The sequence below is a fragment of the Trachypithecus francoisi genome, unplaced genomic scaffold (genome assembly GCF_009764315.1).
Source record: "Trachypithecus francoisi isolate TF-2019V2 unplaced genomic scaffold, Tfra_2.0 Lachesis_group1, whole genome shotgun sequence".
NCBI classification, from domain to species: domain Eukaryota; kingdom Metazoa; phylum Chordata; class Mammalia; order Primates; family Cercopithecidae; genus Trachypithecus; species Trachypithecus francoisi.
Window position 1 is genome coordinate 149,686,588 of NW_022681454.1, and position 24,157 is coordinate 149,710,744.

The 24,157-nt window shown below is 36.7% G+C and overlaps 1 protein-coding gene across 7 annotated transcripts in view; it reads left to right on the plus strand.

The window, feature by feature from the left end:
- Positions 1 to 24,157, plus strand: part of ARFIP1 (ADP ribosylation factor interacting protein 1) — a 119,213-nt gene that overhangs the window by 88,956 nt on the left and 6,100 nt on the right. For 6 of the 7 annotated variants that reach the window (XM_033215508.1, XM_033215504.1, XM_033215507.1 and 3 more), the window contains 2 exons: positions 1,097 to 1,254; positions 6,322 to 6,496. In XM_033215508.1, coding sequence (XP_033071399.1) covers positions 1,097 to 1,254; positions 6,322 to 6,496 — 333 coding nt within the window. Of the gene's footprint in view, positions 1 to 1,096; positions 1,255 to 6,321; positions 6,497 to 12,767; positions 13,021 to 24,157 lie in introns of all 7 variants that reach the window. The other variant, XR_004438181.1, reaches the window with a different exon arrangement.

A 24,157-nucleotide genomic window follows, 5' to 3' on the forward strand; every position in this document is an offset into this window, starting at 1 on the left:
TCATTTTAGTTTTCACATACATTGATTGGTAATCTTTTTATGTGGTCCTTTATCTGCCAATATTTGCAAATCAAGGTCTATAATATTTCGAAGACCGAGTACAGAGTGGAGTTACATGGACATCTCTTAAATGGAAAATGGTTTTAGCATAATAAAGATAATTTTATTTTCCTGCTATCTTCTGAATTATTGAATACTTTGTCACGTACGAAATGTAATTACAGCTATTGCAATAGCATTAAATTTGTATCTTCTACTATTCTAGTTAATTTAATATTATATTATTTGTTTCAACTGAAATTGAAAAGTACTTTATAACAAACTGGAGAATTATCAAATTAAATGATACATCTTAAAATATTATGTGATCGAATTTTTATTTGGTTAGGTGCATTCCTGATTAATCTGTTAATTAGTAAAACTTAACACTGGAAAGCTTTCACTGCTGAATATACAGAGCTAGAGTTAGTCCTTACCATATCTGAAGGAGTCATATGTAATGTTTACTGCACCGAGATGCAGTTTATTCAAAAAGAATGAACTAAATCTGGTGTTGAGTGATCCTTCCTCAGTTGTGTGCCTAGAGAGAGCTGAGCTTGGGAGTCAACTAGTCACCAAGTTTACAAAGAAATATGTATTCTTAATATTTATACTTTGAGGAGATTCAGTCAAAACACAAAAAAATGAACTTTGTTTTATGTCTGAAAGTTTTAACCAATTATTACCTAATTTGGCTGTGAAAGTTATAGTTTCTCTGATTAATAATCTGCCGTATTTTTCTTTCCAACAGCTGTGCTTATAGTATAATAGAAACAAAATGTAGAAATGAAAATATTCTTTCTACTACAAAGTAACTTATAAAAATTATTTAGCTTTTAGCTATGTATCTGAGCTGATGGCAATTTTGGTTTATTAGACTTTTTCAGTAATTATATAGCTAGCTGTGATTTCGATTCTTAAAGACTGAAAGAAAAAGTAAAACTGCTGCAGCTAGATCTCTAAATCACATATTTTCCCATTGGTGAAGTGCTTGAGATTTTTAAGTCACTTTTACTGATTTATTACCGGATAAATTAAGGTGACTTCTTTGTTTTAGGAAGAATTTGGCTATAATGCCGATACCCAGAAGCTGCTGGCTAAAAATGGAGAGACTCTTCTTGGAGCCATTAATTTTTTCATTGCTAGTGTGAACACTTTGGTGAATAAAACAATTGAAGATACATTAATGACTGTGAAACAGTATGAAAGTGCCAGGTAAGGTATACATTTTTACTACGTTGTTTGTTTTACAGATGGCATATAATTCAGTTAATTTCTTGGTTACAAACAACAGAAACCAACTCTGGCCAATATCGACAGGAAAAAAATATACTGGAAAGTTATAGGATACCTCCACAGAACTGGCAGAAAGGGAGAGAACAAGATTCTGGGAACAACCAAGAACCAAAGCCAAGTTAAGCCTCAGAAGAATCTAATTAGAACCCCTATGCTGGGTGCCTCTAGTACTTAATGCTGCCACAGCTACCATAAATAATTTCCTAAATACCCACGAATACTTGCTTCGTTGCCTTGAGATGATCTAATTGATCTTTGGTCATGTGCCCAAACCGCGCCTTCTAGTGAGTAGGGAAATGGAGGATCTCCCAGCTCCATCTTCTTTAGAAGAGGACAGGGCATTGTGTTCTACCAGGCAGGTATTACATGGTCCTCTATACTCTGGCCTAAATTTACCTTTCATCCTTATTACCACTGCTTCCACAATAGCCAGACCCGTACTTTCAGTTTCTATTGAATAATAAGCTTGTTTCACCTGCATGATTTTTGTTTGTTAGGATATCAGTCATCTTCTATTTATCCAGATTATAGCAAGCCTTCAAACCCTTTCAAATTTTACCTTTTATATAAATTAAATATTTGACTTGTATTTTGATAGCTGTTTATAATAGTGTTTTTATACATCCTATTTTAATGGGTTTTTATATATCCATATTCATATATATATACATACAGTTTCCCTGTCTCATAGCTATCCTGTTAAATGGTAAACAAAATACATATTAATAAAGGCGTTAATAAATATTTTGAAGAGTCTAAAATGTAGCAGACCTATAATAACCTTTTCACCTTTTGGTTCCAGGCCCAATTTTTTCTCCATATGTCCTGCCACTTTTATTTAAGTATCATTTTAGTCCCTTTTGAGATTTTTTTCTTTTGAACGCTTAAAATTCTTATTTTCCATTTTCTTTTTATGCATAGTTGAAGGTAAACTTTACCTTTTAGAAGGGTAACTTTGCTCTTTGGCCTCTTATCCTAGTTTAATGGTATGAGAAATACCTGTAAAAACTCCAAACTCATCTAGTCTTTTTGCAATTGAGTACTTATTAAATATATATTTCCTTACACTTCAATTAAGTAAAAGCACAAATCATTTGGAAAAGTTAATTTTTGATGTTTTCACGGGAAGAGATGCTTCTATCCCATACCAGGTTTATTTTGTCATTTTCCATTAACGTATGAGATTCTTATTGACTTGAAAATGAAGGTCAAACAGCTGTGGTTGTGTGGAGGTGTAAGGGTGAGGATAGCTGTTAGTAAGATAGCCTTCTGTGGAAATGTCTTCAATAACATTCTCAGTGATTGGTTTTTCAGTCTCGATTTAAATCCTTCCATGGAAATTGCATTTTTCAAAGGGTTCGTTATGTATATGAATTTAAAAATTCATTTATTTTTTATTTGATTCTTTTCTAAATTTGTCTGTTCCTTGTTCATAATGTCCTAATTTGTTCATAATGATACTCTTTCTTTTATCTCTAATCATATTAAATTTCTTATCTTCTAGTCTTTCTGATTGTTTTAACATTTATGGGTTTTAAAGATGAATATTGTTTTCTTCCAAAAATACCCCCATCACCTCCTAGTTAAGAACTTTGTGAATCTAGATTGTTTCTCTACTTTGCAATTGTCTACCTATCCTGAAATATATTTTCATTAATAATAATCTCTTTCCCTTCAACTTTTATTTCTAAACAGTTTATAATTAATTTGTAGAGGAGAAAACGCTCTAGAGATTAAATGGTTTGCTCACTTGTAGTCAGTTTCAAAGCCAAAATGAGAACCCGTTGGTTCCCTGTGGTTCACATTTTATCAGTAGGCCTTATACGTGAGTATTAGTGCCCTAAGTATAATGCAGTATAAGATCTCAGATTATAAAATACAGTATATAGGTGCATTTGGAACTTTTGAACAAAATTATAAATCAAGTTACATGTACTTGGTAGCTGGTTTCTTAAAGGAAACCCTTACACAGCTTCTGTGTATACTTTAAAAAACGAAAACAGCAATGTTGTTTTTGTTTTATGTCATCCCATAATATATCCTTTTTTATTCAAATTACAATGTATGATCTTATTCATTAAGCTTAGCTTGGGGTTTGACTTTGCTGTTGTTTATGAAGTAGCTGTGGAATTGGCTAGTTGTTAACACTAAAACATTGCCTACTGATGGATAATAGTCAAAAATAATCCAAGGTTAAAAGTTTTTCAGTAGCTGAATTTTCTTCTCTGTCAAAGCCAGAATTTACTGACTTTTAGGGCAAGGGTCATCTATTTGATCAGTACAAAAAGTGGTAATTTAGGCAAATGCCCGAGTGGCCTCTTAATGCTTCCTATTATGCATTGTATACAAGTATTTCCTAGCCCTCTGGTGCTTCATGTATAGAAAATCTTGTAACAGCCCATTCAACACTTCTCCACAACAGCACCAACAAGGGAGTCAATTGTGGTCAAGATGTGGTCAAATTGTTTTCAGATGTGGACACCTGTTCTCTAGAAGTTTTACATAAGCCATAAAGTAACCATCATTAACTTTGTTGATATGGACTCAGTTCAGACGGGCAACCTTGAAGAGAAGTTGCTTTTTGAAAACTTAGTGAGCTTCTCTTCTTGGTGACAATGAGCACTGTTAGAGAAGCTGTTATGGAAAATTTTACTTTGGTACCAGCTACAAACTCTGAATGTAAAAATAAGAACTATAAGGTCAGTATTATAACTTTGATTATGTTTAAGTTAATCACTGTTGTTTAGAAATGTGCTCCAAGGCTGTTGAAGGATATTTGTCCTTAGATTAAATCACCATGTATTACTATTTATTTAGTTCTACATTTTTCTGTTTTATTTCTTATTGTTTTTAGTGTGTTTGCTTCTAGATACTCCTCTTCTAATTTGGCCATAATAATAAGCATTTTAAAGGTATCAGCTATTACCAGGTGTCTTGTGTGCTTTATCTATATGAAGTTTTTGTGGAGATTTTTATTCACGTTTATAGATTGAAAAACTGGAGCACAAAGAGATGAAATAACTAGCTCAAGATAGAGCCAAAAAGCAGAGAGGTCATTCAGCCTTGGCTCCTGAACCCATGGATTTAACTAACTTGTTACTGTTGCCAAGTCAGTCTTGCCTCCTAAATCTTTTGTATTTGTCTCCTTAGCTCCAATGCCTTTGTCCTCGTTCAGTGACTCATTTCTTATATGTCCATCGTCTTCTAATAGGTTTCCTTGCTCCTGATTTTTTAATCGTTTATTCTATCCTCCATCTCTTACACTACCACCAGAGTCATCTTTCTATCCTGATACAGTCATGTCATTTTTATGTCAGATCAACATTCTTCAGTGGCTTCTCATCACCTATCCTACTGAATTAAATTTAAACCCTTTAACATGGCCTGTAGGGCTGCTTACCTTCAATCCCTGCCTGCCTGTCTGATGTTAATTTTTTCCATTGTCATGTTCCAGCTTCAGATTCTGACATACTGAATTCCCAAGTGTGTCTATTGTATCTTACAAATCTATGCCTTTGTCCATGCTATTCTCTTCAGAATCAGAATATTCTACCCCCATCCCAATTCACCTAGCCAGCTTTTACCATCCTTCAAATTTTAATTATAATATTTTAATTCTGTCTGAGATACCTTTTCAGATATCTAATTAAATAATTATTCCTCTTGATTTCCATTATACCTTACCCTCCTTTATGGTAGTTCTTATTCTCTCATTTTGTTGTAGTTGTTTACAAGGTTCTCTTCCTCTAGAATACAAGCTTCTTGAGGATAAACGTTAAGAATAAATTAGGATCAGGGTGAAGGACTGATATATTCTTTCTCAAGTCATATATACAATATAGATTATGTTATTTAAAGTATTGTTAATTCCCAGAATAGGAGATGTGAATTATACTCCTATTATCTCCAAATAAAGAGCTTTAATTTTAGGGTATAAGCTTTGTGATTCTGATCTTGACTAAATTAGAGGCCACTCTGCTGCTGCTTTGCTGAGTACCGAATAGTTGAGGCTGCTGGATAAATCACTCTTTAATAAGCAAGGTAGTACTATACTTAGACAGGCACTGCGATAGAGCTATCCTGAGGGGTTATAGGATCATGGAGTGATGGCAATGGTGGGGTAACTATTTGAGTTGATGGGGGGAGAATATCAGAGTGAGGCATCTCACAGAACACAGGATGGTAAATGCTCTACAACAAATACTGTTGTTACATTCTGAATAGTGATGTTACAGAAATTCATCTACAGTTATGTTGTCAAGTATAGTAGCTCCATATGTCTAGTGAGCACTTGAAATGTGGCTAGTCTGAATTGAGATGGGATAGAAGTGTAAATACACAGTGGATTTCAAAGACTCACTGCCCACTCTCCAAATGTAAAGTACCTCATTAATAATTCTGTTATATTGATTATATGCCACAATGATTAATATTTTAAATATATTGGGTAAAATGAAATATATTGATAACAGGTGAAATTAATTATTATTTCATTGTAACTACTAGAAAATTTTAAATTACATGTGTTGCTCACATTACATTTTTGTTGTACATTGCTAACCCAGACATTTTTCAGAACCATTTACACTTCTGTTAGTTTTAGTATGCCATTCTAGTCTGCTGTCCTTACTTGCTTTGCCTCATCAGTATTAAGCAATTCACATGGGGTATTTATTCTACCCTTGATCTTGTTTTGCATTTATTTTTTTTAACTGGTTTTTAGATTTTGGAAATTTTACTTGTCAGTTAATACTGTGCTTTGGGAGAAATAGTTAATGAGATTAACCAGCAGCTTTTCCCCTGTTCTTATTTGAATAGCTCTTTGTTTTTAAAGAAATAATGACTTCAAAAGCATCAAGTAGAATATGTGTGAGAATTTTATATATTATTGTATAGTATGAGACTGAATATTGTATATTTCCATCCCATCTTTTGAACATATTTTACTCTTTTTGTAGTACGTTTCACTTATTCTCTTCTTTCCAGGATTGAATATGATGCATATCGCACTGATTTGGAAGAACTGAATCTTGGACCACGTGACGCAAACACTCTGCCAAAGATTGAGCAGTCACAGCATCTCTTCCAAGCACATAAGGAAAAATATGATAAAATGCGCAATGATGTTTCTGTCAAACTGAAATTTCTAGAAGAAAATAAGGTAAATTCTTTACCTTTTAAGGTCTTTCTGCGGACTTTAAAGTCACCCTAAAGAGAGAGAGTCAGTTTTTCTGTTTCTCTTAACTCTCTTGTATGACAATTGCAAGAAGGAATTCCATTTGTAATCAGTGTTTGAGTTTTTAGAAGTATACAAAATATATTTACCTTTCTTTGATAAAAGTTATCAATGCTACTGTCCCAGTCTTTCACGTATAACACATGGCAAAAAGTATTTGATGGACAGCCATTGATCTCTGGATTGGCATTGGTAACAAGTGCTTTAAAAAGTGAAATATTGATAGATTATGCTCTGAGTATTTTGAAGCTTTTCTATTAATGGTAGGTACAGATTTCAGGAAAAGAACTATGACCTTCTTCTCAGTAAATGATAAGTGAAAAATAACTAAAAGGTCCAGCTTAGGGCTGCAGTTAGCATAACCTAGAAGGAGGAACCCAAGAGATCCATTTTCCACATTTTTTAATATATGAACACATCCAAGGACTACAGCAACGAGGGCTGAACTGAACCAGCTGTAGGTTTCAGCAGGAAGTAGATTCATATACTAATAGGCTCCTGTGTTTTGGTTTAAGTAAAAGGACCGTTTCTCATGTTTGACATGTCTTTATTACTTGCATACTCAGCTTTGTATGCAGGATTGCAGTTCTGGAAATGGGAAATGAGTGAACATGGTACAGAATAGGTGTAGTGCAGTCCTGTAAAGATGAGTCTCATCATTGCACATTGGTAGTTTTTTCTGTGCGTTTCACATCCTGTAAAGTCATGATAGGTCTTCAACTGTACTCTCTTCGAGGTACCCTCTTAAAATTGTTTATCAGTTCTCTCAGGAAACAGTCATGTTTATATTCTCCTCCATAACATCAAAGGGCATTTTAGTAAACTATAACTGTCAGTATCTTACTGTTTTCTTTAATGTTTCCTTAGAAACTCTCATGACTACTATAAAACCTATAAAATAATATATTTCTTTGGGATCCACCTAGACCAGCACTTTCACTGATTTTTTAAGCTGCTATGGGTGAAAATTACTCACCACAAAACATTATAGTGGCAATAAAGAAAACTTCAGCAGAATTGTCATAAAAATTGCCTGGCATCATTCAGACAGAGCCCAGTGCAGCCTTCTGGTATTCATTAGCTGAGCACAAAAGATTGCATTCATTTTAGTCATATATATATACCTATTTTAGTGTGTGTGCATGTGTGTGTATATATATATAAAAATATATTTATGTGTATATATACTATATAATATGTGCACTATATATATAGTATATATACACTATATATTTTAGTGATATATATTTAGTCATATATATACCTATTTTAGTGTGTGTGCATGTGTGTGTATATATATAAAAATATATTTATGTGTATATATACTATATAATATGTGCACTATATATATAGTATATATACACTAATATATACTGTATATTTTAGTATATATACACTAATATATACTGTATATTTTAGTATATATACACTATATATTTTAGTGATATATATTTAGTCATATATATAATGGATGTGAATATATCAATATTTAGATAATAGACATTGTATTTTTTAAATATAAAAATATTTTTGACATTCCACCCTATCATCACTACACAGTAATACTAAAAGAGGTATGATAAAAGAATATACATGTTTGATAGAAAAGTAGACTAACATAGTGAAACCTAAGGTTCATGAGGAAGAGAGAATCAAATGGTAATTGGAAGCCAGATAATACCAAGCCTTGACCACATACAGACTTTGAATTGTGGCCTTGGAAGGGACTTACGCTGAGCAGGGAGTGAAGAAGGAGCCACCTTCATAGACAGCCAGGTCATCTCTATAAATTTTAAATGTCAGTCAGATGGATCTTACTTCTAATTTTATTTAAAGTTGAGAGTAGCAGGAAAAAGTCATTTAGAAAGACTCTTTTCTTTCTTAAAGGAAGAAAGAAAGTAGAAGCACACATACTAATGAGGAATCTTTTATAGCCAAATGAAATGATTAAGAGCCTGAACTGGGGTCTTTGCAATAGCAGCAGGAAGGAAGGAATATGGTGATTTTAAGGCTGCAGGCTGCACAGGGGTCGGAAAATTGAAATAGGAAGCTGGTATGGTCTGAAGGCAGTAAGGGTAAAAGGATTGGGAATTTTTTCTATTTGATCCAGTGTTTAGTTTGAGAAATGATGACAGAATACTCAAGTGGAAACAATTGGTAGGAATTTGATGATGCGTGTTTACAGTTTGGATGAACAGAGTCAGGGCTTCATATATAAAGGCTTGGAAGTCATTGCTTTAAGAATAATGTTGTTACTACTATTAAATAATAATAGAAAATTGCTTCTATTCTCAAGGATTTTATATTCTTAGATGATGTCTTTGTCTTTTTGGGCTGCTGTAACAAAATACCATAAACTGAGTAGCTTATAAACAAGAGAGAATTCTTTCTTTCAGTTTTAGAGTCTGGGAAGTTCATAATGAAGGTACCAGTGTCTGGTGAGGGCCCACCTTCTCACTCATAAATGGCTCCTTGCTATGTCCTCACATGGTGCAACAGGGAGGACTCCCTCCCATTCCTTTATTATGGGGGCCCTAATCCCATTTATGAGGACTGTACCCCCATGGCCTAATCACCTCCCAAAGGTGATTAGTACCTTCTAATACCATCACATTGGGGGTGAAGATTTCAGCATTTGAATTTGACAGGGACACAAACATTCAGACTACAGCAGATAGCATAGATATTCTTTGTTTTGGCTTTCCACAGTTGTTGTCAAGGCAAGTTTGAATTTGAACTGGGTAATCAGCTGTGTCTAAAGTAAAATCTAAAGAAGCTTTGGTCTTTGTATGGTTTTTATTTAACTCTTCAAAACGATAAAGAAGTATTGTTGGACTGTTATTTTAAGTAGTAATTGTCATTTAGAAGAAAACAGAGATCCATGAGAAAACTTTTCTTTGTTTTTTTGTTGTTGAGCAACGTTTACTCTTTTCTGTTATTTTTAATAGCTTAAAAAGGAAGGAAAAGCAGGTTTTTAGCCTCGGAACTGTCTATCATCCCTGTTTGCTTCCTTGGTAATTTGAACTGCCTCAAGTCTAGGATTTTTGTTCTTTTGTTAAACTGTAGGTGATTTTGTACCTCAACATCTCTTTTATGTATGGTTGCCAGGTAATCTAGCACTTTAATTTGTTTGTTCGTTTGTTTCTTTTTGTTTTTGTTTGAGACGGAGTCTTGCTATGTTGCCCAGGCTGGAGTGCAGTGATGCAATCTCGGCTTACTACAACCTCCACCTCCTGAGTTCAAGCAATTCTCTTTCCTCAGCCTCCCTGTAGCTGGGATTACAGGTGTGTGCCATCGTGCCCAGCTAATTTTTTTTTTTTTTTTAAAGTGGAGACAAGTTTCACCATGTTGGCCAGGCTGGTCTCAAACTCCTGACCTCAAGTGATCCACCCGCCTTTGCTTCCCAAAGTGCTGGGATTACAGGCATGAGCCACTGCACCAGGCCCAACACTTTAATTTGAAGAAAATATAGTATGCTCTTCCTATTTCTTCCCCCCAACCACTCCCCATCCCCTGATTTTTTTTTTAAAGATACTGGATCGCACTATGTGGCCCAGGTTAGATTTGAACTTCTGGACTCAAGCAATTTTCCCACCTCAGCCTCCCAAGCATTTGGGACTACAGGCGCACGCCACCACATCCCACTAGTGGTCCTATTTCTTAACAGGAAGAAATGAAACATCAGTGAATGTGCTGTTCTGTAATTTGATAATGTCCTAAAGACTACTGTAGTATATACACCTGTTTTTGCAGCTTTTCTCTCTCTGTCTCTTTTTGGCTTTCTTTTGGTTCTCATATCATGGCTTTTGGAATATCTTTTCGTAATGCTTCTCTTCTAAAATGAGAAGCCAGAAAACCAAATAATGAGAATAGGGCATAAAGTAAAAGCAGGTAGTCCTTGAGTATGGTACTATAGTAATAAGCTTTAGCATCTAGTGTTTTTGTTTGTTCCCTCTTAGAACTTTTTTTAAATTTTGAGGCAGATCAGGAGTTAGGTTCTTAGGTATAAAATTGATGTGTTTATATGTACTTAGTCTAGCCTTTCTTCCCTATGGCAAAACAAAGAGGTAAGGTGTATAAAATACTCACATTTCTGCATATGTGCGTGATAAGTGCACCTAAGGGTATTTGTCATTTACCCTTAATAAAAACATGTGTTGTTCTACTATTTATAGTTCATATTTTCTGTTTCTTCACCCCGTGATTTGGTTGTGTTTGCCTTTAACCTAAACAGTCCTTGTTCATCTCTGATATTCTCTTCTTTATTTACTAAACCACACTGAGTTGTGTAGCAGTAAAGACATAGCTCATTAGTCTTCTAATGTTTCTCCTTTCATCAGTATTTCTCCTTTTTGAGACCTTTAAATAATGTAACTTGAGCTATTTTGTGACTTAAGGCAGTTTGTTTACCTGTTATTGTTTCGTTCAGGGTTCAAAACAAAACATAGGCTACGTTAGTAAAGAGAAAGAATAATAGACATTTCTGGTGCTTTGTAGACTTTGTGAGAGTAGATACCATGCTTTCATTTACAGCCCTCATAAAGCCTAGCAATGGTGCAGGTATATAGTACTCATTCAGCAAGTGCATGTTTGCATTCTTCCCAGAATTAGAGGTGCACTACAGGAATTGGAAGGAGATGGAAGTGAATGAAAGTCAACTCGGAGAGGATAAAAGGCGGAATCCTGATTACCTCACTCTTTTTTTTGGTGAGGGCAAGCATAGGCTCTCAGAAATGCTTCCGTTTTCTGCAGTGTTTACTGTTTGCATGGAAAGAGGAGGCAAAAAGTTAAAGAAAAATATGCAGACCAATGTAAGCGACTCATGTTTTTTTTTTTTTAGATAGCTTTTTATGTGGCTTGGAACTATAAAGATGTGAAAAAATAGTTGAAGGTTAATTTTTTCTTTAAGGTGTAATTTAACTTGGGAATGATAAATCTTAAGGGCTATGAATATATTGGGAGTGGGATCTGAATGTATCAGAAGATTCAGCAAAGCAGTTTGGTGTATAAATATAAAAAGTAAGGATTTTATTCTTAAGAAGTATAAAATATACTCCTACCCCAAGGTAATGTCAGTTAAATTAGCTATAACCATTACATGCAGGTTTGTTTCATTATTATGTTATATTTTAGTGACTTAAAGGATGACAGAGGAGGCAGAAAAAGATGAACCAGACTTGGGATCTATCCTGGACATGTATTTGATTTATATAGTTACTTAATTAAAAAATAGTATTTCTTAAAATTTATAGTCATTCCTAATCTTAGATTGATATGAAAACTGTTGTTTTCACTCACAGTGTTTCATATATAGTCATAATCCAATAACACTCCTGTATATTAAGATTTCTTTTCTTAATATATTAACACGCCTGTAATCCCAGCACTTTGGGAGGCCAAGGTGGACGAATCCCTTGAGGTTAGGAGTTTGAAACCAGCCTGGCTAACATGGTGAAACCTCGTCTCTACTAAAAATACAAAAATTAGCCTGGCGTGCCTGTAATTCTAGTTACTCCCCAGGCTGAGGGAGGAGAATCATTTGAACCCGGGAGGCAGAGGTTGCAGTGAGCCAAGATGGCACCACTACACTCCAGTCTAGGTGACAGAGCGAGACTCTGTCTCAAAAAAAAAAAGAAAAAAGAAAAAGAAAAAATACTCAAAGCCTAGTACTTTTTTGTAAAAATACACTAAAGGTTTGGGAAAACTTTGAGGGCAGAGGTATTCTTTGCTTACTAAAACTTCTCTGCGAGAGGAAAAAATATAAACCTCAGAATTTAAAAAAGATACTTTTGCCAAAATTTAAGGAGCATGTGAATACCTAATGTGTACAAGGAGATACATTCTTGAAATCTCTTTTCCTATTGTCAAAAGAAAAAGAACCCCAATTTCTTCTTGAGTACTTTAAAAATATTCATGCCAGTAACTTAATGTCACCTTTACTTCCAAAGCAAAAACAGTAGTACTTCTTGGTGTGTGCTCCTAGGGAAAGTGAGATTAAGTTATATAGGTGAAAGAACTACCTGGTTCTAAATTTTAAAATAAGCATTTATGGATTGATGTCTGTAAGCGTAACAAGCAACCAGGGAGTTCGTAGTGCTGGAAACAGAAGGAACTGCCTTTCAACACTGTGCCAAATACTATTACCTACATTTGGATCCTGTGAGTCATTCTCTTATTCATGCAACTTTACTTCCAGACTTAATTTTGGCTGTGACTGGTGCTCTCAAGGGAAGGTACATGGTCAGTTAAGAGCGGTTGGGGAAGGCCTCCATGAGGGAGTGATGCTGAACATTAATATCACTTGAGAAAGTAAGAAACTGAGAACCAGAGAGTGTTCCAGGAAGAAATACCAGCATGTGTAACTGTCTTATGGCAAGAAAGGGTGTGGTATGGTGAAAGAATGAATGTAACTGGAGCCAGTGTGACCAGAGCATAGAGAAACTGGAGAGGTAAGTGACGGCCAGACTATGTAGCCCTGATAGGCCATATTAGTGAAAAGTTTATTATCAGTGGGAAGCCCTTGAAATACTTCTTAGCAAATGATAGGTCTAAAATATGGAGGATAGATCTTAGTAGGGACTAAGAGTAAGTATAGTAGCTTAGACAGGAGATGGTAGGTAGTTGGATTACAGTAGTGATAGTGGAAATGGAGTGAACTGAAGGCTTCAGGGATATTTAAAAGGTAAAACAAATACATGTAAAACAGTAAGACAGACTGATGTATAATTGGCACCTTTGACATTTTATTCCTTTATTCAGCAAATATTGGTGGAGTGCTCTTTTTATTTTTATTTATTTAGTTATTTGAGACAGGGGTCTCACTGTGTTGCCCAGGCTAGAGTACAGTGATACAATCATAGCTTACTGTAGTCTTGAACACCTGGCCATAAATGATCCTCCTTCCTCAGCCTTCCAAGTAGCTGAGACTACTGGTACATGCTACTGCACTTGGCTTTTCTTTTTTTTTTTTTTTTGAGATAGGGTCTTGTTCTGTCATCCAGGCTAGAGTACAGTGGTGTGATCATGGCTTACTGTAGCCTGTACCTCCAGGCTCAAGCAGTCCTCCCACCTCAGGCTTTAGAGTAGATGGGATGACAGGCATGTGCCACAAGGCCTGGATAATTTTTTTTATTTTTTTGTGGAGACAGAGTTTCACTGTGTTGCCCAGGCTGTTTTCAAACTCCTGGCCTCAAGCAGTCCTTCTGCCTCAGCCTCCCAAAGAGCTAGGATTATAGGCATGAGCTGCCATGCCAGGTCTTGTGGATTGCTTTTTATATGCCAGTCACTGAGTTAGGTGATAGAGGTATAATGGTCTTACACTCATAGAGCTTATAGTCAGGTAAGAGAAATAGGCATTAACCAAACAATTATGTAAATACAAGCTATGGTAAGTGTGATGAAGGGAAAATAGAAATGTCATGTGGGTGTACAGAGAACTTGGCCAGGTGTGTGTGTTGTGGGGGAGGGGCTGGGGTATCATGGAAGGCTTCCCTGAGGCAGTGATATTGGGGCCAAGATATAGAGAGAGAGGGGTAAGGTAAAGGTATGTGATGGAGTGAGATTTTAAATAGAAGAAACAGCATATGTTGACAGTCAGTGAGGCCAGAGCATAATGGGGACAGGGAAGAAATAGCACTGGATGAAACTGAGAGGTAGTTTAGGGCCTACACAAAGATGAAATGACATAGGTACAATGTTATTCACTGTAGCATCACTTGTTATTTCTAAAGATGAGAAAGAACTCAGTGGTTCAGCAGTAAAGGACTAATTGAATAAACTGGTTTTTTTATACAGTGAAATATTTTACAGCTATTTAAAAAGATGAGAATGCTAATGATAGCTCCTCAGGACAGACAATTAAATGAAAAGAGCAAAATACAAAGTAGTGTTTATTGTACAGTATCTTTTGTGTAAGAAAAGAAAGAAGAATGTATAATCACATTTTCTTATATTTGCATAAAGAAAAACTGGAAGTATTAATAAAATCAGTTACCTATAGAGGGAACAGGGTGAATGGAAACAGGAATGAAAATGAAACCTCTCATTGTATACTTTTTGTATCTTTCTAATTTTGAACCACATATATGTCTTAACGTATTCAAAAAAATAATACTTTTAAAAAGATAGGAAAATAAGTTAGCTAGAAAATGTTTTTTAAATACTATGCCTTATCTTTTTTCCAAATTGAGACTTAAAATAGACTTATATTTCCCAAATACAGTCTTTAATTTTCCTCTTAGCTCAAAATTAGATGATTAATTCTGTGTTGGAGAGAATAGAAAAAGTTAACTTAGAATATGAGTTCTGTTGCAACATCATTCTTAGATGACAGAGTAGAAATAGTGCGATATCATACCTTTCATTTATAGAGGAAAATATTTTAAATATTTTAACATACGGTGCAACATTTGCTGCTGTTAGTGGTTTGTCTTTCTAAACCCACATGGAGGAGGAAAAATTTGCTTGTGGTTTGCATTGCCTCCTTTTTCTCTCTTTGGAAATGAGGCAGAAATTAACTATCTTTATATAAACCATGCAACCAAAAAGAATTGTGAGTTGTAGGTTGATTTTTAAACAAGACTCATCCAACCCATACCTGTTTGGAATAAATCAAGGTAATGGTAATTGTTGAAGAGTGAGTAGGGATGAAAGCCTGAGTGGGTGCTAGGGAGAAGCACACCTAGCTAACCAATTCATATAGTTTTTTTTGTCAGTTGTGCTAAGATACTGGCATGATAATTTTTGTAAGGGAGGGATATTTTGTATTCAGTATTGAAAAGCTTTCCAGGAAGGATAGCTTTATAATCATGAATTACTGTTCTTATAGACTTGGTTCTTTTTCAGCAATCATAAGGTACTTATGTATTTTCTAACCATTTTTGGTCAGAAGCCATCAACTTACTATAGAGTAGGATTAGAGTTTCTTATTCTGCTGTATATGTTGGAGGTGAGGGAATTGTTCCTTTCACTTTGAATGAAAAGAATTCACTTTAAAAATTTACTTTTTAATCATTATTGCTGTGATGTGTCTGTTCTAATGGTTGATATACCTGTGTGCTCTTCAGATCCACATTTCACTTATTTTGCCAGCCTTGGGTATTATCCAACTTGATTTGCCAGGTTTTGTGATAAAGGTGAGTTTTTAAGTGATCAATGTGATGCTTGAACAGATCACTAATAACTGCATTGGTTGTGCTGTTGATGATGGTACTGGGTCTTTATGGCTGTGACATTGCTATACTTTTTTAGTTCTTCGTAGTTATGGTTCCTTCAGTTTGCTTAAAAGTAAAACCTTTAATTAGTATTTCTGAGTAAAGTCTCAGAAGACACTAGCAGTGTTTAAGAATTTGACTTTGCAATTTTCTTTTTAACTTTTTCTTGAAATTCTCTCAGTAATGACTCAGGGTTTTCATGTTGACCATAATTTCTTTCCATGACTCACCTATACTTTGTTAAACTATTCATAACTTTTTCCCTCATTAACTTAATAACATCCTGATTTTCTATCCTTATTTCTTCCCTTAAATTTTCAAAGATGCATTTTTAAAAATTGACCTTAAGTATTTTAAGGTGCTGGCCGGGCGCGGTGGCTCAAGCCTGTAATCCCAGCACTTTGGGAGGCCGAGACGGGCGGATCACGAGGTCAGGAGATCGAGACCATCCTGGCTAATACGGTGAAACCCTGTCTCTACTTAAAAAAATACAAAAAACTAGCCGGGCGACGAGGCGGGCGCCTGTAGTCCCAGCTACTCGGGAGGCTGAGGCAGGAGAATGGCGTAAACCCGGGAGGCGGAGCTTGCAGTGAGCTGAGATCCGGCCACTGTACTCCAGCCTGGGTGGCAGAGCAAGACTCCGTCTCAAAAAAAAAAAAAAAAAAAAAAAAAGTATTTTAAGGTGCTTGTTTTGTGCAGTTATGCCTGATCCTAAAGAACCATATAAGGTATTATCACAAACTCCCTGCAGAGAGGCAACTTACAGTCTAATGGAGGAATTTAAATAAAATCAATTATATATAAAACACTAACTTAAACATGAGAAAGAAATACAGAATTTGATGAAGAAAAATATTAGTGTGGGCTCAAAGTACCTGGTAAGCTAGGCAGTTTGACTTGAGCAGGACCACACAAGAATGGGTAACGTGCATAGATAGGTAGGAAGGGGTCAGAAAAAAATTCTTGGAGAAACCCTGGATCATATGTTTAAGTGATTTGTAAACTTCTGTTGAATCATCTGTTCCCTTCTTGAAGCACAGTGCCTAGGCCTTTCTCCAGTTAAAGCACATATCGTACTATGTTGTTATTGCCTGCTAGTCTTGAAGCACATACTATTACTTCTTACAGGCTTTTTAAAAAGAAGAGTAATGCTTTATCATAACAAATTTTGATAAGGCTTTTCCTTTGGATGGGCCATTGGTTTGACTGGTTCCTATTGCCCAGTATCCAAAGGCTGGTGAGCACAGGGTCTGCTGATCCCTGCGGTGACTTGGCACCATTTTGTCACTTACCAGATAGCTCCAGCAGATCTAGATACCTGAGCTTTCTGTTTCTTATTATCTAAATATGGAATTCAGTGACTCCCTCCCCCCGCAACACCTGCCTATATATTTATCCCCTTTTTCTGGATTTCATAGGGATTTTGTGAATACCTCAAGGTACAGGGACTAATTCTGAACTTGAGATCAGGAATGGAGTAAAGTTCTGAGAGAAGTTATAGGATGGGTAAAAAAAGAAAACATTGGTGGGATCCCCTCCTCTTTCTATTCCCTGTGGCCTCCCATGCTATTCCTGGGATCTCACTACCCCTAATTCTGTAACTATGGACTTCTGTGTGGTTTTGTAAAGAGGATTCAGTGCTGTCAAGCCCATGATTGTCAGACTTCTCTGTTAGGTTAATAACAGTCTCCCAACTTTTTTGAAATAACTTTGTATCTCTCACCTCGTTAATGAAATGAAATACCCAATTCCTTACCTATTCTTTTGTACCTAAATTGATTTTGGACTCAGAGATGAGATGGTAATTTATGATACTTTATGTTTTCTCTGCCAACTTGAAAGTGTGTTCATCCCTCCCTCCTCCCCATAGTGCCTAGGCCTTTCTCCAGTTAAAGCACATATCGTACTATGTTGTGATTGCCTGCTAGTCTGTTTTTGCCCCTAGAGGTGCTCCATGGATGCATCTATAGAGCACAGCCTTCCTACATTTGAGTATTGACTTAGTCGATGGACACTAATCTTTGAGTACTATAATCTGTAAATGGAGATTATATAAGGATTTTTATATAATACCTATACCTGTATAATATGTGATCTAGATGATTATATACCAGTGCACAGATGATAATGCTGGGGTTCAGAGAGGTTAAGTAGTTTGTTGAAAGTCTCACAGCCAGACCAGGATTCAAATCTCTCTGACTCCACAGCCCTGCTTTTAGTTAAGTATAATACAATGCTGTAATGCTGCCCAAGGTGAAATTGTTAAGATAGCAGAGAGAGAAGATGGAAAGATAACCTTGGAAAACAGAAGCTGTATTGATCACGTCTAAACTTGGAGCTCTTGGAAGGAAGGAAAGGAAGGAGAAAAGGAGAGAGGGAGAAGGGAGGGAGGGATTGAAGGGCGGGAATTAACCCTGTAAAATTATAGAACAAAAAAGGCGATAGACTTTTTTTGCTAAAGGTGAGAAAATCTCCGCACTCAGAATGTTAACATATCTAATTCTTGGATAAAGAATTATAAGACGTCACCACGGTTCTGTGACCTGCTGTTACTGGAGTCTATAGGTCATGTTTCATCAGTTATCTTCAGAACTCTGCCTTTGTTTTTCCTTCTGTAAGGACTTTTTTTTAACCCTCTGCTTGTCAGTGGTTTGCTGAAACCTATCCCAATGCATCAGAAAAATGTACAAATCTATTTTTCTACCCCACTTGTAGTTCATATTTGTCTTTCCTTCTCTCACTCCATTCCCAGTGCCCACAACCGTATTTTTTATAGTGTTTCTCTTTCTCAACCAGTAGTTGCTTTAACATGACAGGCATTTCCAAAGCCATTGCAAACTAATAAAATTGTGCCCCACAAACCTAATAAAAGACCAAGGCAGGTATATTTTCTTGCCTGATATTATTCTGATCTCTCTCTGGGAAAAGTTCAGTGATAGGCAGGAAAGCATAGAATGGTATGTTTTTTAATAGGAGTAAAGAAAGGAGTTGATACCTTACATATTAGTGATTGGGGACCTCTTACTAAAAAATGATTTGTTTCACCTTTTTCTCACACACCTTTTTCCTACAACCAGCTACTATCCCAATATTTTCGTACATTTAATATAAACCTCTATTTCATAGAATTATTGGGAGAGCCAGTAACTGCTTTGAAGAACGTAACAATCATAAATACTAGGTTGGTGCAAAAGTAATTGCGGTTTTTGCCATTACTTTCAATGGCAAAACCTGCAATCACTTTTGCACCAACCTAAATATATGAAGACTAATAACTTATTTTAACAGGAAATTGCTTTTTTAAACAAATTTAGTGCCTCTGAATAAGAAAGTCATATGATCTAAATTTTATTTGGAAAAAGTTCGTTTGGTAGAAATAAACTGCCTTTTATATGATTTTGATGTTGAAAAGGTAATAATATCACTAGTTTTTTCAGTCAATAGGTTTGTAAATGTTATTTATATTCTATTGATACATGCTGTGTAGGCAAGAGAAAGTATTCAGTGTAGTCCACTTGGCATCATCTGTGAGTTCTGCTCTTAAATTTCAGTTACCTAGTTTCTGTTTAAAACTCCAGCTTGTCTTTCTGCCTTAGTAGTCAGTATTAGAGTTTGTTTTGCCCTTTAACAATTAAAGTATTGTATGATATGTTTAGGTCACTGAACAGATGTTGCCGGAGTGGTTTTGCTCTTTGTTTGGCAGATCTTTATGAAAGTTCTTCATAAGTGAGTTTGCAATGATTTAGTATATTTCTAAATTGCTGTAATTGTTTCTGATGTTAGGTTTTCAAAATTTGTCAAATTTGCTGCCATTCCATTATAATTGTTACCTCTAACTTTTTTTGCTCCTGTTTTAAATCTCTGCCTTTTTGTTGTATTAATATTTTATATTTTAAATCATTTCTAACTTAGGACAGAAATAGTTCAATAAAGACTTTTTCCTACTCTGTAAATATGGGAAGATTATATAAAAGTTTAATGTTTTATTAATCTTCATAGTTTTAGCAAGAATTAACTTTTATTTCTTTCGTCTGCTCCAATCCTGTGTTAGGTCCTTGTCCCAAGGATGTTTTAATACAACTTCAGGGCCAGAGACAAAATTGGGAACAAGTTTAAAGTGCTGTGTATCTTTTCTACACTACCACTTTTCCTTTAAGTGCTCTGCTGCCCTTTCTTGTCTGTTTCAAATTTTGTTTAAAAGGTTTCTAAAATGTTTATTGCCCATGAATAGAAGCAGATTAAAATAGGTGAAAGGACGTAGATCACTCTTGGAATAAGACATTCCTGTGTTCCCCAGATCTCAGTCCATCTATCACCTGTCTAACCTTAGGCAAATTACTTCACTTTCTGAGTTTTCTTTATTTTTTGTTTTTCAGCTGTATCAAGGACTGAAGACTGTACAAGGCCAGATGTAGTGGCTCACACCTGTAATCCTAGTGCTTAGGTAGTCCAGGGTGGGAGGATCACCTGCAGCCAAGAGTTTGAGACCAGCCTAAGCGACATAGCGAGACCCTGTCTCTACAGAAAATAAAAAAGTTAGCCAGGCACGGTGATGCGCGCCATTATTCCTAGTTATTCAGGAGGCTGAGGTAGGAGGATCACTTGAACCAAGGGGATCAAGGCTGCAGTGAGCTATCATTGTATTGCTACACTCTAGCTTGGGCAACAGAGTGAAACCCCGGCTCTGTGTGCGCGGGGGCGGGGGGAGGCTAAACAGAATAGATGTGAGGGGAATGCATTATGTGTCATATAGAAGGTGTTTCCAAAAGTTAGTGCTCCCCCTCCATAACAAAGCATAGTCTACCACAAATACCTGCTCTTTCTTTCATTCTGTGCTCCTCAGTTCCTGTGGGCTGATAGCTTAAATATAGAAGTAAATTGAAAAAAGGTAAAGACCCTGAAATATGTCCTGGAACATTTTGGCTTTTTGTCCTTTCTCCTAAAAGTGGGATTTGAACTTCCTATCACCTCACTTTCTTTGTCTCTCTCTGAAAGCCAGCTGTATTTGAGAAACCAGAATCTTTCCCAGGTTGACCTTTAGAAGGTCAAATTGCCTGGTAAAGTGAACCTGATAAACCAAGTAAAGGAAATAAACTGAAATAATAATTTTATGTTCTACTGAAACTGCTTGTATAGTAACAGCACGATTCTCAAAATTGCAAAAACTTCTTATTTTAAAAGTTGTATTGGCCAGGCGCGGTGGCTCAAGCCTGTAATCCCAGCACTTTGGGAGGCCGAGACAGGCGGATCACAAGGTCAGGAGTTCGAGACCATCCTGGCTAACACGGTGAAACCCCATCTCTACTAAAAAATACAAAAAGCTAGCCGGGCGAGGTGGCGGGCGCCTGTAGTCCCAGCTACTTGGGAGGCTGAGGCAGGAGAATGGCGTAGACCCGGGAGGCGGAGCTTGCAGTGAGCTGAGATCCGGCCACTGACCTCCAGCCTGGGCGACAGAGCCAGACTCCCTCTCAAAAATAAAAAATAAAAAAAAAATTAAAAAAAAAAGGCTTGACACATCAGTCTTCTAACAATTACTGGGAGAATGTTTCTTGTAGATATGGATATTGTATCATTTTGTTGTGAAAACTAGAATTCAATCCTGCAAAGCACCATCTTTGATTTCCCATGGATTAAGTTGCATTGTGGGGTGGGGGGCCATTTTAAATACAACGAATATACTGAGCCTGAGCCTTTGTTCGTGGGCTGCCGAGTCTTCCTCAACTACAAAAAGAACTGTCTCTCTGTGTTTAGTCAGCTACTCGGGAGTGGGTAAACAAACTGACTTATATTGACATTTGCAGGGCTAGTTAAAAATTTTTGGATGCCCTTCTCACTTTCTTTCTGACTGTCTTAACTTTCTAGACCATTAACAGCAGCTCCCTGCAAGGCCAGTACATGAATTAAATCGCATACTCTGCTTTTATTCTCTCCTCTAATTCTAAAAGATTGGAAGTTAAAATTCTTTTTTTTAAGTTATTTTTATTTTTATTTTAAGTTCATGGGTACACGTGCAGGATGTGCAGGTCTGTTACATAGGTAAACGTGTGCCATGATGGTTTGCTGCACCTATCAACACATCACCTACCTTTTTTTTTTTTTTTTTTTGGACACGGAGTCTAGCTCTGTCGCCAGGTTGGAGTGCAGTGGCGCGATCTCGGCTCACTACAACAACCTTCGCCTCCATGGTTCAAGCAACTCTCCTGCCTCAGCCTCCCAAGAAGCTGGGACTACAGGCGCATGCCACCACGCCCAGCTCATTTTTTGTATTTTTAGTAGAGACAGGTTTCACCATGTTGGCCACGATGGTCTCGAACTCCAGACCTCATGATCTGCCCGCCTCAGCCTCCCAAAGTGCTGGGATTACAGGTGTGAGCCACTGCGCCTGGCCCCATCACCTAAATATTAAGTCCCAAATGCATTAGCTGTTTATCCTGATGCTCTCCCTCCTCCGGCAACCCCCTGACGGGCCCCAGTGTGTGTTGTTCTCCTCCCTGCGTCCATGTGTTCTCATTGTTCAGCTCCCACTTATAAGTGAGAACATGCGGTATTTGGTTTTTTGTTCCTGTGTTAGTTTGCTGAGGATGATGGCTTCCAGCTACCTGCATGTCCCTCTAAAGGACATGATCTTGTTCCTTTTTGTGACTGTATGTTGTATATGTACATTTTCTTTATCTGGTCTATCATTGATGGGCATTTGAGTTGATTCCATGTCTTCGCCATTGTGTATAGTGCTGCAGTAAACATATGTGTGCATGTATGTTTATAATAGAATGATTTATATTTTTGGGGGCATATACCCAGTAATGGGATTGCTGGGTCAAATGGTATTTCTGGTTCTAGATCCTTGAGGAATCACCACACTGTCTTCCACAATGGTTGAACTGATTTACATTCCCACCAACAGTGTAAAAGTGTTTCTGTTTCTCCACAGCCTTTCCAGCATCTGTTGTTTCTTGACTTTTTAATAATCACCATTCTGACTGGCATGAAATGGTTGATGGACATTTGGGTTGTTTCAGTTTTTTTTTTTTTTTTTTTTTTTTTTTTGAGATGGAGTCTCGCTCTGTCGCCCAGGCTGGAGTGCAGTGGCCGGATCTCGGCTCACTGCAAGCTCCGCCTCCCGGGTTTACGCCATTCTCCTGCCTCAGCCTCCCGAGTAGCTGGGACTACAGGCGCCCGCCACCTCGCCCGGCTAGTTTTTTGTATTTTTTTAGTAGAGACGGGGTTTCACTGTGTTAGCCAGGATGGTCTCGATCTCCTGACCTCGTGATCCGCCCGTCTCGGCCTCCCAAAGTGCTGGGATTACAGGCTTGAGCCACCGCGCCCGGCCTGTTTCAGTTTTAAGCTATTACAAGTACAGGTATTATGAACTTTCACGTAGAAGTCTTTGCTTTCATTCCTCTTAGGCAAATACCTAGGAGTGGAATAATTGTGTTACACAGTAGGTACATGTAAGTTTTTAAGAAACTGACAAACTTTTCTAAGATGCTTATACCATTCTGCATTCCCAACAACTGTGTATGATAGTTTCAGTTGCTCAGCATCCTGGTCAATAAGAACTGTGGTCCAGGTTTTTAAATTTTAGCCATTCTAGTGGATGTATAGTAGCATCTCATTGTGGTTTTCATTTGGATTTTCCTAATAACTAAAGACGTTGAGCATCTTTTTATGTGCTTATTTGCCATCTGTGTTTTCCTTGATGAAATGTCTGTTCAAATTTTTTACCTGCTTTTTAGTTAGGTTGTTCTTATTGACTTGTAAGAATTCTTTTTTTTTTTTTTTTTTTGAGATGGAGTTTTACTCTGTTGCCCAGGCTGGAGTGCAGTGGTGCGATATGGGCTCACCACAGTCTCCGCCTCCCAGTTTCAAACGATTCCCCTGCCTCAGCCTCCGGAGTAGCTGGGATTACAGGTGCCCGCTACCACGCCCGGCTAATTTTTATATTTTTAGTAGAGACAGGATTTCATTATGTTGACCAGGCTGGTCTTGAACTCCCGACCTCAGGTGACCCGCCCACCTCGGCCTCCCAAAGTTCTGGGATTACAGGCATGGGCCACCATGCCCGGCCAAGAATTCTTTATGTATTCTAGAATCAAGTTCTTTGATACCTGTTTTGCAAATATTTTCTCCAAATATATGGCTTACTTTTTCATTTTTGTAAGTGTCTTTTGAAGAGAGAAATATTTTTGAAGTCCAATTTATTGATGTTTTTCATTTATAATTTATGCTTTGTGTATATTGTTTAAAACTCTTTGCCAAACCAAAGATCATTAAGATTTTCTCTTATTTTTTTTTTCTATAAGTTTTTGTAGCTTTAGCCCTGACACTTGAGCCCATGATCCATTTCAAGTTAAATTTTGTGTGTATTTTGAGA